The sequence below is a fragment of the Nicotiana sylvestris genome, chromosome 12 (assembly GCF_000393655.2).
Source record: "Nicotiana sylvestris chromosome 12, ASM39365v2, whole genome shotgun sequence".
Taxonomy (NCBI): Eukaryota; Viridiplantae; Streptophyta; class Magnoliopsida; order Solanales; family Solanaceae; genus Nicotiana; species Nicotiana sylvestris.
In genome coordinates, this window is record NC_091068.1 from 77,100,031 (window position 1) to 77,117,556 (window position 17,526).

A 17,526-nucleotide genomic window follows, 5' to 3' on the forward strand; every position below is an offset into this window, starting at 1 on the left:
AAACGGGGTCGTTTGGGTTATGGGGGACCTGGACCGGGTATAATTGTTTTGGGCTTGGGTTGGGGGTAACGGATCTAGGCTGGTTTGGGTTAAATTAGCCCAATTTCAAAAAATCAAACTCTTTATTTCCCCTTTTCTTTTTTTTTCTTTTTTTTTAAATTAAAAATCCTAATAATTAAAATCCTAAATTATCTTAAAATGTGAAATTAAACTATTTAACTAATTATAAAAATTATAAACATCACTTAATTCTAAATTAAAAGAGAAAAATCAATAAACTAAAAATTAAAAGACAAAATGTTAAATGAGCTATTTTTGTGATTTTCAAATTTCTATGAAACAAATAATTACTGTTTAATTTTAAAAAATGTAAAAACAAATCCTAAATGCAATGCATGATATTTTCGGTTTTTTTTTTTCATGATATTTAATAAAAATTAAATATGCATAGAAATGCAAATAATTAAGAAAATTCTACAAAAATTCCTAAAATTAGCAAATAATTAAGAAAAAATCTATTTTCTTGGATTTTATAGGAGTATTTCGTATAGGGCAAAAATCACATGCTCACAAGTGGGATACATTTGGTTCTTTGTAGTTGATGTAGGAGTTCGGGCTCTCAACTTTCATTATAATATTAAGTGATTCACTTTACATCTAGATAGTGATTTTCCAAAATTTCAGTCCATCCCCTGGTCTCTTTGTTGGGACGGGGGAGCGTTGAAGTAGTGCATGGTCAAAGCCCTACTTTTTTTTGAGTTTCTCTTGGATCGCCGATCCCGTTACATGCTAATGTGCTTTTACTTTTTGTAGTCAATTTCTACCTGTTGAAATGAATCTATCAGCAGTTGTTGCTAACTTACTACAATTTTTTCATGAAGAACTTACCTGTTCATTATCCCTTTTCTGGCAGGTGGTTACTCCAATTGCACCCCTTAGTCAGCAGGTATTGTCCAATGAAATTCTCATTTGTGTGTCTGGATGTATGTCTTTCTATTTTTTTGTTGATGATAAAGCATGGACATGTTCCACTCTTTGGAATAATTTGTACTATAGACAAGAAAATTTGCTGCAACTATGTTGGTAGATTGGCAAACCCTCTTTTCTTTAGTTCTGGCATTCAATCTTTAGACTTCCTGTCCTTTTGCAGTCTTAAACTTCTTTCCACCTTTTTCAGCACTCTTACTGGACTCTTTTGTCTTGTAGTTAGCTGAAAGTTAGGCCAAGGTACTTCGATTTGGTTTCATCATTGAAGAATTTGTCCAATCTGGAGAATGAATTTTGAACTGATAGCTCCCTAATCTCCTTAGTACTGATCATAAATTCTTTGTTCGTCTACTCCATTCACGTTGCTAAAATTGGAATCTGTCTCACCTTGCAAACTGTTACTGGGTTCATGTACCCTACAGTTCCTCTCATAAAAGAAATCCCATCTTTGGGGTAATACATCTGCCTACAAGGAATCTATAATATCTTATGGACGTTGAATTGTTGAGGAACATCTATTGAGAGTTGGACGATTCCCTAGAGGTTTTTCTGTAGTTTTATGCTGCCCCTGTTTCTTGCCCTTTCCTAACCAGCTTGTTCATTGTAGCTGAAAAAAGTATTAAGTTATTGTATAGGGAATACTTTGAGGATAAAAAAGCTTGGTGATGATTCTTATATGCTTGTCATGACGCAATCTGTAATTTTGTCATGCAGTAGTGGCAAGAAGATGTATCCCTTTCATAAAATGATGTTTTCTGTTGCATTTGCAGGCTGGATACTTTTGCCGAGTTTGTGAATGTGTAGTAAAGGATTCTGCAAACTACTTGGACCATATCAATGGGAAGAAGCGTATGTCATATGGCCATAAGTTACCTTCTCACTTATTGCTATGATTTTGCCTTCGAGATCTTTTTTCTTTAGCAATGAGGACTCAGTAAAAGATTTAAAAAAAAAAAAGAGATCTTTTTTCCTTGACGGCTTGCTTCCAAGGATTTACACTCAGTTGTTTATTCTTTTCTTTTCAGATCAGCGAGCATTGGGTATGTCTATGCGGGTAGAACGAGCCTCGCTAGAGCAGGTTGGCTGATCTATACGTCTTGCAAGAGAGTATAGTTTCTGCAGTTCTATACACGCCAGGAGTATGCTTAAAAATTTACATTCAGTTTAATGCATGTCATATCATAACTGAAGTAAAGAGAGAAATTCCACACCAACTAACCACTACCAAAATGAAAAGGGATGGCTTTACTAAGCATAACTTTCTGTAGAAGTGACTAATGTGTCATCCATCTTTCATTTAGTTGCTCGGTACCCAGAGTTTAAGTCATTATCTTTGTAGGTTTTCTGCAGTCTTCAGAAAGATTCAAATGAACTCACTTTAACCCGGGAAGAGGCACATCTTTTCCACCTTGTTTCTTTTCTTTAGCCATGTTATCCACCTCGTAAAGCTCATGGAAAGTGAGGAGAGATGGTCCCCTCAAACATTTAACTGTTCCACAATTTTGAGATTCTGCAACTTCTGGATGTGGAAGTTTGCCTGCATTCCTGCAGAATGGCGTTTAACAAGTCCTTCTGGGGAAGGGAGTGGTTCTCCTTTCTTGCTTTGGCACAAATTAATGGCTAACTGCTACAGGTCTAGAGGTTATTTTCCCCCTCCACTCGTAAGAGGGGAATAAGGTAAGGACTTGAATTTACTTGAAAATGTAATTGGGTGATGTCAGTTTCACTAATCAAAAAAAAAAAAAAATGGAAAAAGAGAAAAGGATGTCATAGTGTTGTCAAAGGGCTTAAGTCTTGAAGCTAGGTGCAAAGCAGGTTGAGCGCTTCGTTTAGCTGGCGCGTCAGTGCATTCACCAAGGGGTTAAGGCATACCCCTCATCACGTACGGGCTTTGTCCTTATTATGCGATGCTAAAGAATAAATATTTCACATAATTGTAAATTTTTAATTCCTTTTGTCCATATAATTGTTATGTGTGTTTATAATTTTAATACTTGAATCACTTATACAATTTTTTTTTTAATTCTTCAATTGTGCATTATTCATCAAACCCAGCACTTTAATTGCATTTGAGCTTAAAACCTCAACAAACCTTAGTTTTTTTGCGTTTTTCACCTTTGATAACACTGGGATGTTAGTTACAGAAGTGGGGGACTGGGTGACCTTGAATGGAGCTAATGGAAATGTGACATATCAATCAGTGGTGGAGCTAGAAGCATGAATGCGGGTTCGGTCGAACCCAATAACTTTTTGCTCAAACAATGTATTTGTGTTAAAAAATTCATTAAATATGTAGAAATAAATACATTTAAAACCCAGTGAGTAGCTCTTAAAATTGTTGTATTAAAATCCAGAACCCATAAAATTGAAATTCTGGTTCCACCTCTAATATCAATTTCATACAATGTCCAAAAAACTTGTCCACACAGTGTGCTGTTGGAGGGCACAGTCGAAGGTATCAACAAGAGAGGGATAGCCTAATGGGAAGTGCCTTCTGCATCCAATCATAGTTTGGGGGTTTGAGCCAGAACAAAGTGGGAAAAGTCACTGTTTGGCTCCTGGATTGGGGAGTGGGGTTTACCATTTCGAGAGAGGAAAGAAGGGGCAGAGTGGAAATTCAAGTGATCCTTGCTATATGTTGGAGGTTTTAGATGATAAGATTCCATGTCTGAAGGTTTTACTTTTTAATATTCCTATTTTTTAACTTCTTTCTTTTTTTAAGAAATAAATTTTGATTGCATTCCTTAGTTGTATTATTGATATGTCTAGATTGCTTAATATCATGATTTTCAGGTTCAACAACGATTTGAATCGCTCAAAAAGCGGAAAGATACGGGGAGCTTCACTGTTCAAGGTAAAGAGTTTTAAATAATCAGTCCCCCAGAATATTGATTGGTTATGCATTTGCTAAGACGAATGGATAATAATAGCAAAGCTCATTGGCTGTTGCTTCTTTGTTAGTAGCACAGCGTGTACTTGCTTTGAATTATGTTATTCGCTCTATTAACTATGTTGTAAGCTTTCCGGTTTTCGTTTCTTTATGACAGCTCTATTTTAGCTTACTAGACGCAAAGATGGGACTGCTATTTACCATCTTTTGTTTCTTTCTAGATTTTGATGAGCGGCTGCTGAAACAACAGCAGGAAGAGGAAGAACGGAAAAGACAACGTCGAGAAAAGAAGAAAGAGAAAAAGGTATGTAGCTCCGTGAAAGCTTGTTTTGAACGATAAGCTTCTCTCTCTCTCTCATAGAACTTTGTTTGATGGATAATTTGTTGATTTGTATTTCTACCCAGAAAGAGAAGGCTGCAGAGGATGAACCCGAAATAGACCCTGATGTTGCAGCCATGATGGGATTTGGGGGTTTCGGGTCTTCGAAAAAATGATCCGTTTAGTCATCTATCTCATGCTAGAGCATAACTCGATCTGCCTACTCTGCTGAGGCCAGTAATTGTTTTTGAAATCGTTCAAAGTGTAACAGATGGAGATGCCTCTTGATGCAGCCAGGACAGTTTGTCAAAATAGCCTTCCGAAGTTTCTGACCAAATGATTGTGAGTTGTGACTATGCATAGCCTTTTCAATTGTTCATTGCTGATTTCACGTCTCAAATTTCTGACCAATTTATTCGTTTTTGCATTATTCGTTTCGACCCGCCCATGTTCGACCTGATCCGTCCGTTTGCCACCCTTACGGCCCTACCCAACCCCCACCCCACCCACTTCACCCCTGCTCCTGAACCATTCATCCCCTCACCCCTCACCCCTCACCCTCTCAACCCCTACCTGGTCCCCTCCCCCCTTACACATTTCGTCTTCCATACTATTTACCTAAATTATATTTGTCAAAATAAATATTTTCTCCACACTATCCAAATACTAAAAAATATTATACGGAAAAAGTTTTTCGGTCGCCAACCAAAACATAAGAAAATAAGTGATAAAATCACTCATTTTTCAGAAAAATATTTTCCAAGTAAAACAATTTCCTTCGTACCAAATGCACCTTAAGTGAATGTCGTTTTTAACTTAGGGTGTGTTTGGTACACAATACTGTTTGCATCTTTTGGTGTGGGTTATTGCCACATACCAAACATCTTCGCCACAAAAGTAACAATGAATAGCGCATATGACAACTGCCTGTTGGGAGCAATTTGATCCAGAGTGACAAGAGCGAGGTTGAAAAGTATCTCGTTTGATGCATAGAACAAACTCAATACTGGTCACAAGCACAACTAAGATGGGGTGGTTTTATTGTAAGATTTGTCATATTTTTACGTTGTTAAAAGGTTGGGACTTCAAAAAAAACCCTTCAAGATATAATCTTTTAACTCGGAGAGAGAGAGAGTCTACAAACAAGTAATGAACAACCTGTTAGAAGCAGATGAAAAATTGCAAGCTTGAAAAACTTGGATAATCAATACAAAGATAAGAGGTGAAGCCTAAACAGGTTCATTCAAATGGCAAGCATCACTATCCTTCTACACGTGAGAGATTCAAAAATCCCTCTACCTCTAACCTGTCCATCGAGCTGTGACAAATCTGTAGAAGAAGAAGAAGAAAAAGAAAAAAGCTTCACTAACGATGCCTTCTCATGAGTTTGGAACCTATTTGTGGTCGTTTTGGACTCAAAAAACAGAAATAAGTGGAAAAAAAACTTAGTGACCAAACTATATAAAATGCGGTTTTAAAGTGCGCTTTACTTTAACATCCGTTTGGGACGTTAAGGTAAAGCGCATTTTAAAACCACGTTTTCAAAATATGATTTACCTATTTTGTGGGCCCACCAATAACTCTTCTGCACTTAACTGACATAACAATAATTCAAATGGGTAAAACGCGTTTTACTTCAAAAAATCGACCCCCCCCCCCCCGGGATTGGGCATTGCCTTATTTAAAAGAGTTAAGGGTTTTGCAAAAATCCATTCAGAAATATTCTCAACTCCTGATAAATTTTTCTTGTTAAATTCTCAAGCATTTTTTCATAATGTCTGAAGAGCGAAAAGTAAGGGTTTCATTATATTGGGGGAGGGGGGGATGGTTGAGGTTGTGGTGGCGAATAACTCAGTGAGGTATAGTTTATCTCCACAGAGTCATGTTAAGTTGCCACTTACAATGGAGTATGATAGACTGATATCGTTGTTATGTAATAAAATGAGTGTAAGCAAATGTTCGGTGAATCTTAAAATAATCGGAAGATATCCGTATTCTGTTACTCCGCAAGGGGTTGCTTGTTACACTGAGTTTAATATCGAGGATGATGAAACTCTGAGAAATTTTTTTCAGGGACTCCGGATGAATACCGTGAATTTATTTGATAACCATGTTGGAAATTTACGTGAAGGTTGAAGAAGTTTGCAATAATGAGGTTGCGCAAAGCAGGGATAACCTTCAATCATCAGGTGGTTATTTTGGAGCAATTTTAGCCGAACATGTCTCGGCTGAAAGAGTGTGGCCGGATCTAAACTTATCTCCACGGGCAAATGAGGAGCGAGAAAATGATTTCTCTCCTACTTTACATAATCCACAAGACGACTGGTAAACTTCAATTTTCCTTTGTGTTACGATATTTATTTTTGTTGTATTGAATTTGTATTAACACTTATATTCTCCACAGGGGGTACCGTCCAGATATGAATTTTACAAGTTATGAACCCACGCCCAGTTGGAATATGCGTAGTTTTGGTGAGTTGGATCATGGTGGTCCATCCGGGAGTCATCACCAACAGGATAATGTCCATAATGGAATGTCAACACATTACGACTTGTAAGTGAAGTGATATAGCTATATGTAAAGTATTTATCAATTTGAATAGCTTATTATTTTGTTGTTTGTGCAGTGAAAACGAGCAACTTGATGGTCTTGTCCTCACTCAGTTGCCGTAGACGACGTATTTACTCGGGATTTGGCAGGTGCGCAGAGTCAGGAAGATAATACTCCCTCCGTTCCAATTTATGTGAACCTATTTGACTAGACATGAAGTTTAAGAAAAAATGAAAACTTTTGGAATTTGTGGTCCTAAACAAGTCAAAAAGGGGTTCAGAGTATTTGTGTAATTATAAAAGCTTCTCATTAAAGATAGAATTGTAAGTTTAAACTAAATTATTTCCAAATTTAGAAAGGGGTCATTCTTTTTAGAACAGACCAAAAAAGAAATAGGTTCACATAAACTGGAACAGAGGGAGTAGTGATTATGACAACAATGCCGATGAGTTTGGAGATGACACACCCTTCCCTGACGAGGGTGATGATGATGAGGAAGAGAATGCCGAACCTGATTTGACAAGAGAGCATGCTCCACTTCCCGTTAGACTAAGAGTGTACGAGTCCCACGTGTCGTTTCATTCAAAGCATATTCCCTACCTTGATCATTTGCCAAGTATGCCAGATGTGGATGGCCACACAAAGGATTTTGATGAAATTCGGACAACAATGTGAGATGAGTCTAGACCAACGATATTGGCAAATGGCATGCTTTTTCCTGATAAAGCGCGCCTAAGCAGGGCGGCAAAAATATACAGCGTAAAAGAGTATCGTGAGATGACGGTATAGGAGACAAGTCTAGATGTATACAAGGTTGTTTGCCGTAGATGGTTACGGTTGTCATTGGATGTTGCATGCGGGCAAGAAGAAAACAGGTATCTGGAAAGTGGGTAAATATATTGGCACCCACATTTGTGAAATGGACACATTCAATGGGAATCACTTCAACTTGGATGTTAACTTGATTTCTCTTGTCCTGATTCCACACATTGAAGCGTCCATAAGGTACAAGATCATAGAGTGTATTACATCTGTCCACCAGGAATATGGGTGTACTATTACCAAAAGAAAGACATATCTCGGGCGCAAACGTGTATTTGAAATTGTTTATGGTGACCAGGATAAGTCATTTGCATATCTACCTAGGTACATGGCAGCATTGCAACACCTTAACCCCGGGACTATTGTTGAATGGAAGCTTGAGCGGAGTGCAGGAATACCAGAATATATATTCAGATACGTGTTTTGGGCATTTAAACCAGCAATTGATGGTTTTGTGCATTGCCGTCCGGTAATATCCATAGACGGTACTCATGTCTATGGAAAGTATAATATTAAGCTATTGATCGCTGTTGCAGAAGATGCCAACGGACAAATATTTTCCCTAGCTTTTGCCATCTGTGCCAATGAAAGCCAAGAGACGTGGATGCTATTTTTGAACCACTTGAAGGAGCACGCTGTCAAACAACGTTAAGGTATTTATCTAATATCTTATCGGGATAAGGGTATATTAAGTTCTATAGAGCATTTGCCTGAATAATAGGAACCGTATGCATACCACTGTTACTGTGTGAGGCATCTGAAGGCCAATTTCCAGAAGAAATATCCCAATAAGGACTTGCATGATTTAGTTTGGATGGCTGCAACTGATCACCAAGAGTGCAAATTCAGGAGACGCATGGAATCGATCCGGCAGGAAGACAAAATAGCCTATCATTGGTTGATGCGACATGAGCTTCACAAGTGGGCATTACATGCGGATGGTGGCAGACGATGGGGAACCCTGATTACAAATGTGTCAGAGTCTTTCAACGGGTTACTGAAGTCTGTATGTGGATTGCCTGTCACTGCCATGGTGCGGATGTCATTCAAACAGTGGTGGAGAGGTTTGTTGAAAGGCATAGATGTGCATCAGAATTGATGGAGAGGGGTGTTGAATTTATGCCAATACCAATGAAAAGATTTGAGAAATACAGGAGGCGAGCACATTGACATTCATTTTTACAGTATTGCAACGAGCGAAATATTTTTGAAGTTCGCACCGCTATCTATCAAAATCTAGGGAATAATATACACACCGTAAATGAAGCCAACAGGTTGTGTTCTTGTGGGAAATGGTCCATCTACCACATGTCATGCTCACATGCCATCAAGTGCTTTCAACATACATGTTTAGGGCCAACCAACTATGTTGATAAGCAATACAATGTTGCTGCATACTTAACACATATAGTGGGCAGTTGCAACCAGTGAGTGTTGAGCATTATTGGCTGCCGGAACCATTTAAAATGGTGTGTAACAAGGACTATTTGCGTAAGCTACAAGTGCAAAAATAGCGTGTATACAGAACCAAATGGATGTTGGTGATACCGTTTATGCGCGTAAATGTGGCATATGCCCGCAAACAGGACACGACCGTCGTAAATGTCCTTCAGCAGGTTTGGGTGGCGGTGGTAATCCAGCTCCTGGTGGAAGTTCATCTAATGTGCCCAACTATCAAGAATACACGTAGTGTTTTGTTTTCGTAATGTGTTTGTAATAAGTGTATGTACTTGTTTATCTTGCAGAATGTATGAAAGAAAATTATGTTTCCATTGCTGTTATATCTTTTTGATATTTAACATTAATACTTCAGTACAACAATCTAACATAAACCTATTTAAAATACCAAAAATGGCCATTCGCCATTATCGTCGCTGTCTGACACTATTTCATGTCGTCGTCAACATCATGTATGTACCCTTCGGGACCGAGGGCATCGTAATCTAGGCCCTAGTTGACACACATTTCTCCCATTTCATCGCTATCATCAAGAAGACCACTTGACTGATTTCTACAACAGTATGGGACACCCACGTCCAACGTCTGTGGTAGAAACTTAGGTAGTCCCTCCTACTCGACAACCGTTGGGAAAACAGGATAATCATTGTCTTTATGCAATTTATCATTTTCTAATAAATCCAGTACTGATCCTCCATTCCTCTCAAGAAGTTAAGATCATCCATTGAATGATGAACAACAAACGCCTTTTCCATATCTAGAATATCCTTTATCAAATGCCTAATCACTTCTGGTCATCTTTGTGTGTGTTTGTTTGGAAGGCTACTCACCTGGAAAAGTTGTATTGTACCGTAAAGAATCATTAGCACGCGAAGCATATCACGCTTACATACCACGTTATGTGTATTGTCTTGTCGAGCTGATAAAGCTGTCATTCTACAAAAGTTGCTCGCCTAGAAAAGCTGTATTGTACCGTAAAAAATCATTAGCACGCGAAGCATAGCATGGTTACATACTACGTTATGTGTGTTGCCTTGCCTATAAATAACGAGCGAATTTTAGTTATTATCTACGCTTAACCAAAACAAATAGCAACACTTTCCATAAAGCAGGGTTTTTTTTCATTAACAAATGTCTGAACGCATTTATGTACCAATGTACTATTGTGGCAAACGTTGTATGGTGTTGGACTGTTGGGAGGATGGTCATGTTGGGTGTAGATACTGTATGTGTGTGAACATGTTTGGAGGCAACAACGGAAATTATTGCAATTTTGAGGTATGGCTTGATGAACCCTATAAGCAGGAATGCTACAAACGATCTTTGCAGTATTATCATGATATGAACAAGAGATACGAACTCAATGAGATTGAAATTAAACGAGAAATTGCGGAGTTGAAGGAGAAACTAAAAGAGGCGGAAGAAGAAAAAAATCAACTGGAAGAGAAATTTAAGTGGTTGGAGCAAATAATATTAGGCGGTTAAACAATGACATCTATGTGTTGAGTATAGTATTTTTTTCTTTATGTTTTCCGTATCATGTGTTTTCATTAGTTGTACTGAATTTAAATTATGTTAAGTTGCTATGTTTGTGTTTGTGGTGTAGTATTAAAATAAAGAAGAACCGGGAAAAGAAAAACATAATGCGTATATAATGTAAACATAAAAAATTATTGTTATTATTTACATAAAATAATATTTACATAAAATACAAAAAAAAATCAATGTGTCCCACAGCCTGTGTGCTTCAATGCAGCCGCTGACCTGAGGCGCATCCCATCCCACCCGGATACGCTATCAGGATCATCCTCATCATGTCGCCTCTTTATCGTAGGATGCACTGCAGTATGATCGTCAGTAGTGCTGACACGATTGGTAGAAGGGGTCGTCGGTCCATCAACAACCTACATAAGAATAAGTCAGCTCAGTATATGAAAACATATATTAGTAATGGACGTGTTAAGTCAAATTTTTTTTAAATTGTCTTACCATGGTCTCGTCGGTTTCTTGAATACAAAACATTCATTGCATCCAGGTCAGCATCGCACAAAGTGGCCTCCGTGACGGGCGGGGATGAAGCCTTAATAGGAAAATTATAAAGTTATTTATGGCGAATCAATTAGATAAAAATAAATTTAAATTTAATAGTAATACAAACATACCTGCGCCTGTGAAAAATCCCTAGCACCCGTCGATGATGAGCCATAGCTCAGCCGGCGCCCACTATCCACATGTTGGGTCGGCCGATCCTCAACAGCGGTCGATGGGCTTGGAAAGTACTGATCCCAATCCTCTCCGGTAATGCTCGTGCCCGTGATCAACAATGGATCTGATGGGGTCACCTGTGAAGTCACTAGAGTAAGCAACAACTGAAGGCTGAATGGCGACATGCTGCTGTGATGCTTGTCTGGCTGATGGAGGTCACCCGACAGATCAGCTCCAACATCCTCAACAGGTGCTTCAATACCCCCTTGCTGGGGACCACCTCCTCACCGGCCCCCACGATCCTGTGGGATAGCCCTGCCTCGTGCTCCCCTACCTTGTAGGACAACCCTACCTCGATGGTAATACTCTAGCGCCACATAAGCAAGGTCGTATACAAAGCGCTCATCCTCTTGGGGTCACTGCAGTGTACGGGTAGCCAGCTTTGTAACCTGCCGGCCATACTCGTGCAAAATGGCCGCTCCCTCACCGGCATGCTGTTGCATCTGCATTCCCAACTGGTGAAATAAATATAGGCCAATAGTCTGCACATCGTGTAAAATATAAATTACGGAACGTTAGGTTACAATTATAAGTAAAAATACCAAATAATATAGCAGTGCCTCGTGCCTCCCGATGTATGGAACGTACTGACCGCCAGCTCGATGAATGGGTTTCCCGATGAAAAGTCGGGTAACGCTGTAGTACCATCCCATATAATATGATCAGTATCCAGCCGACTCGGTAAGGGGGGGAGGGGGAGGATTCAGGTCAAATCGTCGGTCCCAAGTATCGATCTACTCCTCTAGCCATGCCAAATATGCATCGTCCACTCTGGAACGATCATCCCATTGGAAATATGTGGTCTGCCAGGTGGGCGGTATCGGTACGAGCTACGAACGGCCAAACTGGCGAAGTACCCACTCGGTGGCATGTTGCTCCACAATATCAAGGTACATCAACGGGACGGAAGAGCCCCATAAGTCGGCCGGTCGAGCAATAATCGGGCAAGCCAACTATCAGCTCGTTGCTGTATGTCATCCAGATGAACTATTAAGTAACAACAAAAACGTGAGTATACGTAACACATGTGAAGCTATGACAAGTAAACTTAGGTATACATTTACCTGTGCGCCTTCCAGCAAATCCAAGATATCCATGCACAAGGAGAGATTATGCCGAGCCTCGTACTCACACGTATATCCCCGCCGGAGAACCCACCTCCTAGCTAGAGGGAGCAACGGAGGTGGTACATCTGGAGCTAATGGTGGTAGAGGTGGCTGGAACTACAGGAACCTCTCCCAGGCCCAAACCTAACATAAAAAGTTGACGTAAAATTTAAGATATATTTTTACCAGGTATATTAAAATAAATAGAGTATTCGAATATGTTGTCACCTGTAGCAGCGGAAAAAATCCAGCAACGTCACGTTGGGTGCCCATGCTCGCCCGGCACATCTTCTTGTACAAGTAGGTGAGAGCAGCAGCACCCCAGTTGTACTGGGTAAATCATCTAGCCGCTCAAGATGATGAAGAAATCTCAAGCTGACTAGGTTTCCCAAAGAGTTCGGTAACAAGACCCCTCCAAACATAAGGAGTAACAACAACCTCGTATATAGGTAAACATGATAATCCGGTGTATCACCATCGATGTCAGGATGCAATATCTCCAAATACTCTTGAATAGTTGTCAACGAAAAATGATTGGTCCCAGTCAGTACATTCTCATCTTGTGGCCGGAAACCAGTGAGTTTCTGCAGCATGTCCAGGTACTGCACACCTGTCATCTCTCTTATGGCATGCGACAGAGCAACGGGGTATCCATTAACGGGTAGCCCATATATAACCTCCACTTCCTGCAGTGTGATGGTGGCCTCGCCAATGGGCAAGTGGAATGTGTGCGTCTCCGGTCGCCACCGCTCTATCAAGGCAGTGACCAAAGACCAATCGAGCTGCAGCCGCCCGTTCTCCAAAATCCTGTAGAAGCTCGTATCCCGCAGGCGTCTAACTATACTGGGATGGAGAACTTTTCCCTTTAGAAAGTCCCACATGTCGTCCACTCTCCTTATGCAGAGAGTCTGGGCCAATAGCTCTCCCTCCCATATGTGGGCGGACATATGATCGCCCTGTAACGACAGTAGCTAATCACTGGAAGGTCCGGGATGAATAGGCGGCACCTCCATGTCATCTACTGTAAATTAAACAACATTAATTACATGTTAGTTTTATAATTTTATATGTTTGTTTGTAAATTAAATAATTAATTTTTATAATTATATAATATTTAATTATTATATATTCACACAAGGGTTCTAAGCTCGATATTTGAGGCCCTGTAGCATCAAGATATCCTGAATTCTTATAAGTGTTAGTTTTCTTATTTTACATGTTAGTTTTATAATTTTATATGTTTGTTTTTAAATTAAATATTTAATTTTTATAATTATACAATATTTAATTATTAAATATTCACATAAGGTTTCCAGGCTCGATATTTGAGACCCAGTAGCACCAACATATCATGAATTTTTGTATGTTTTATTTTTATTATTTTACATGTTAGTTTTATAATTTATATGTTTGTTTGTAAATTAAATAAGCAAAATCTTTATAATTATATAATATTTAATTATTAAATATTCACATATGGGTTCCATGCTCGATATTTGAGGCCCAGTAGAAAGATAGCCTGAATTCTTGTATGTGTTAGTTTTCTTATTTTACATGTTAGTTTTATAATTTTATATGTTTATTTTTAAATTAAATAGTTAATTTTTATAATTATACAATATTTAGTTATTAAATATTCACATATGGGTTCCAGGCTCGATATTTGAGGCCCAGTAGTATCAAGATATCCGAAAAATATTGTTCTTTTCTCATGTTATTTTTTTTACGATTGTTGGCTATAACTGCGCAGAGTTTGTGTTTGATCTATCAATTTTTTTGACGTATTTTTGAGTATAAGAGATACTTAAACTACAAGGATACTACAGTAAAAGGTACTACATTTTACTACCCTAAAAGAGTACTATATTACTAGTTTTTAAGCAAATAAATAATATAAACCAGATAAAAAATAACAAATATATTTAATTACAAAACATTCACGAAAATACATATACAACAGTAAAAAGTAACTTATTAACATTTTTTTAAACAAATAATAATAATTTCTCAATTGAAACATATTTTTTTAGCACACTAATATCTAAGTCCGGATAAAAATAAAATACCAGTTTGATCGCAAAAAAAAAATACAAAACAACATAGATCACATGTAAAATAATTAATATGCATTTTTTATACAAGTTTCGACAAAAACTAAATCGGAATACCTCGATTTATGTTTTTTGGAAAGTTGAAGAATTAGAGATTTTAGTCCGAAACGAGCAACCATGACGAGAGAAGGCCTTAACTAGGATGTGGGACCAACACTCTTTACTTTTTATGGGACGGGTGGGATTCAACTCGAGTTTTTTATCTCGTTAATGGGGGAGGGGATCACCGCGGGTTCGAATTTTAAAATTGGGGGGGGGGTTTCTGGTTTGAACGTGAGGGAAGGAAAGAGGACGGGTATTTGAAGATGAAAAGCGTGGTTTATTAAGGCGTTTTATATAAAACGCTTTATTAAACTACGTTTTATCTAAACATCCAATCAGCTTTAGGTAAAGTGTATTTTGAAAGCGCGGTTTAAAACCGCATTTTATATAGTTTGGTCACTAAGTTTTTTATCCACTTATTTCGGTCTTTTGAGTCTAGAAATACCACAAAACGGACGTTAAAGTAAAGCGCGGTTTAAAATCGCATTTTATATAGTTTGGTCACTAAATTTTTTTCCCACTTATTTCGGTCTTTTGAGTCCAAAAAGACCACAATTGGGTTCCGGACTCGCCTTCTCATTGTGTTCATCTGAATATATATATATATATATATATAAACATGGTGACTTGGTACCTCTCTTTGGCCAAGGATCCTATTTATCCTTTTTCTCTTTTTTTTTTTTTTTGCATTTTTCTCTAATTTTTATTTTAGTAAATTAGCTCAATAATAGCTTGAGTCTTTTTGATTCCCCTACTTTTATTATACTCAAAATGACACCTTCTTAAACTTTCTACCGTTTCAAAATGACACCTTATTAAACTTTTTTCTATTGTTTCAAACTCTTTCCCTTCCCCATAATTGCTTATTAATTTGATACATTAACATCTCATATATTGTGTTTAAATAAAGGGCTAATGTGTTTAGACACCCATTGTAAGGCTATGTCACCTTCTTAATAAACCAAGCTTGATTCGTAACTCGTCTTTCCTTGCCAAAGTAGTGCACAATCTTCATTTTCCTATGTTATATGTCCTCCTTTCTAGCTCATTGTTTATCTACATCCATTCTCTATGTATGTGATTTTTATATTCAATATTTGTTTATTTTTTATTTCTATTCGTCTAAATATTGATATCTTCAACCATAACTTTAGTTAAAGTTGTGATTTTTGGTGCTGGTGTAAGCAGTGATGCTAAAGTTTTGTAGTTGATGATGCAATAAGTGAAGCAGCCCAAAATGAACTTCTGCAAGTGGTATTAGATTTTCGGGAGGTAAAATTATTGTCTCTAACATGCAAAGGTGATATGGTATTAATCAATATGCATGCGATTTGATTTATTTAGTATAAAAAGAAGTTTCTAAGAGAATTTATATTCTTATGTTTTTTGCACAATAAATTTGTCCAATATATTGATATATATATATATAAAGGAGGGACAAAGAGATAGCTAGGAAATGTATTTATTTTTCTCAAGTTTTTGGGATTTTCTCTATTTTAATACAAGATTCTATATCTATTAAACTTAAAAACGAGATTCTAACTGCAGTTCCATAATAAATATAGAAAGAGAAAGGCGTTTTTTCCAAAACGAATAAATGCTACGATTGTAACGGTGCAAGCATTACACAGTATAATGATGCAACGATCATAACGTTTTACTGTTTTTGAAACGGTCTATTAAAGAAATATTTTAAGCAGCCCATTTCAAAGAAAAGTAAAAACAACTTCTTTGTTTTTAGTAGAATACATGTATAAAATGAAAATGTATCCAAAAAGACAAGAAATACCATCTATTTATGCACAATAAATTCACCCTACAGCCAGTAAGCCGATATACACTAGGAACAACCAAAAGCCCAACATCCCTTAGGCTTCCATTCGTTCTTCTTTTGGACATCATTAGGAGATGCTTCGAAATTGGCAATCATATTTTCTATTATTTTCTATGATGGTCAGACTTCTTTGAAATATCAGGCGTCCAATGTTTTCTACAATAAAGTACTTCTAAGCTTGGTATTGTAAATCTATAGATTTTTTCTTGTGTTGACTTGATGAAATAATACTATATTTTATTGTATAAAGTATATAAAATGTTAGTGGATCGGAGTAATTCTTTTGCAATTTATGATAGCTTTGAATGGTAATTAATTTGATATCTAATGATACGTGGTTAAATCAGTTTAATTACAAAACTGAAAGCTTGCTATTTCACTGTCTTCATCAATGAGATGTAATAGCATATGACATATTTTCTTTGTTTCTACAGATTTTTACTGTTATGACTATGTCCAGTTATGTAAAAATTTACATTTGAATATAGCAAGCTTCTTTCGTTCGTTCGTTTTAGCAACTTATGTTAAAATATCCAAAAATCCTATATTAAATGTTTAGAGTCTCATCCGATTCCTTATAGTGAATGTTTATTTATATGTAATGTCTCTCTGCTTGAAATTTCAGCTCGTAGGAAAGTTTAATTCGAGGGCGTTTAGTGCTATATGGAAAGCAAGTTTGGAGAGAGTTGTACTTTCATGGAGAAATTGCAAAGTGTTAGAATCAAAAAGTGAAGCAGAAATTGGAATATTTCTTCGGGTTCTAAGGAGGTTGATAGTAATGATATATCAAATTACACATGGGTTTGAGAGGGTACTTGTGACGAATTTATTTTTTCAGAGAGAAAATTTAGACTTAGAAATCTGCCGACTTGAAATACTCAATAAAACAATAATCAATACTCCTATAAAAATTTGATACTCCAGCAGTTTTCGCTACAAGATAGCATGATAAAATCTTATAACTACAGAAATATTAACAGTAAAACTCATTTCCTACTGTGAAAGGACACCATCTCCAAGCAAAGGATATAAAGGTATGCAAAAAATAAATAGACAAATGCAAAGAAAAGAATAAATATAAAGAGAAGATATGAATAAGGAAAGAGAAGGAAAAACCAAAGGAATAGATGTGTGAATTTTC

At 37.3% G+C, this 17,526-nt stretch overlaps 3 protein-coding genes across 5 annotated transcripts in view; all 3 read left to right on the plus strand.

Moving 5' to 3' along the window:
- The window catches only part of LOC104245596 (uncharacterized), a 32,938-nt gene extending 28,342 nt beyond the window's left edge, over nt 1–4,596 (plus strand). The window contains exons 5-10 of the mRNA XM_009801215.2: nt 914–946; nt 1,758–1,836; nt 2,013–2,065; nt 3,781–3,841; nt 4,099–4,181; nt 4,283–4,596. Of these exons, the coding sequence (XP_009799517.1) occupies nt 914–946; nt 1,758–1,836; nt 2,013–2,065; nt 3,781–3,841; nt 4,099–4,181; nt 4,283–4,372 (399 nt within the window). The 3' untranslated portion in view covers nt 4,373–4,596. The remainder of the gene's footprint in view (nt 1–913; nt 947–1,757; nt 1,837–2,012; nt 2,066–3,780; nt 3,842–4,098; nt 4,182–4,282) is intronic.
- LOC138884159 (uncharacterized) lies at nt 4,401–15,860 on the plus strand. 3 transcript variants are annotated; one of them, XM_070165119.1, is made up of 5 exons: nt 4,401–4,538; nt 6,270–6,521; nt 6,601–6,750; nt 6,824–6,896; nt 15,740–15,860. In XM_070165119.1, the coding sequence occupies exons 2-4, from the start codon at nt 6,307–6,309 to the stop codon at nt 6,867–6,869; spliced, it is 411 nt and encodes a 136-aa protein (XP_070021220.1). In that variant the 5' UTR covers nt 4,401–4,538; nt 6,270–6,306; the 3' UTR covers nt 6,870–6,896; nt 15,740–15,860. The 3 variants fall into 3 exon arrangements, with proteins under 3 accessions (XP_070021220.1, XP_070021219.1, XP_070021221.1); XM_070165118.1 differs by lacking the exon at nt 15,740–15,860 and having other exon boundaries at nt 6,824–10,605; XM_070165120.1 differs by lacking the exon at nt 15,740–15,860 and having other exon boundaries at nt 4,432–4,538; nt 6,328–6,521; nt 6,824–10,605.
- On the plus strand, nt 7,550–8,221 carry LOC138883246 (uncharacterized). Its single transcript, XM_070163920.1, has one exon. The coding sequence runs from the start codon at nt 7,550–7,552 to the stop codon at nt 8,219–8,221; it is 672 nt and encodes a 223-aa protein (XP_070020021.1).
- Nucleotides 15,861–17,526: the final 1,666 nt, after the last annotated feature.

What these genes read in the sequence shown, in the direction of transcription:
- LOC138884159 (XM_070165119.1), top strand. Translation starts at nt 6,307, where the DNA reads ATGTTGGAAATTTACGTGAAGGTTGAAGAAGTTTGCAATAATGAGGTT. An exon ending in CATAATCCACAAGACGACTG is followed by an intron (nt 6,522 to 6,600) that starts GTAAACTTCAAT and finishes TATTCTCCACAG; the next exon opens with GGGGTACCGTCCAGATATGA. An exon ending in ATGTCAACACATTACGACTT is followed by an intron (nt 6,751 to 6,823) that starts GTAAGTGAAGTG and finishes TTGTTTGTGCAG; the next exon opens with TGAAAACGAGCAACTTGATG.
- LOC138883246 (XM_070163920.1), top strand. Translation starts at nt 7,550, where the DNA reads ATGTATACAAGGTTGTTTGCCGTAGATGGTTACGGTTGTCATTGGATG.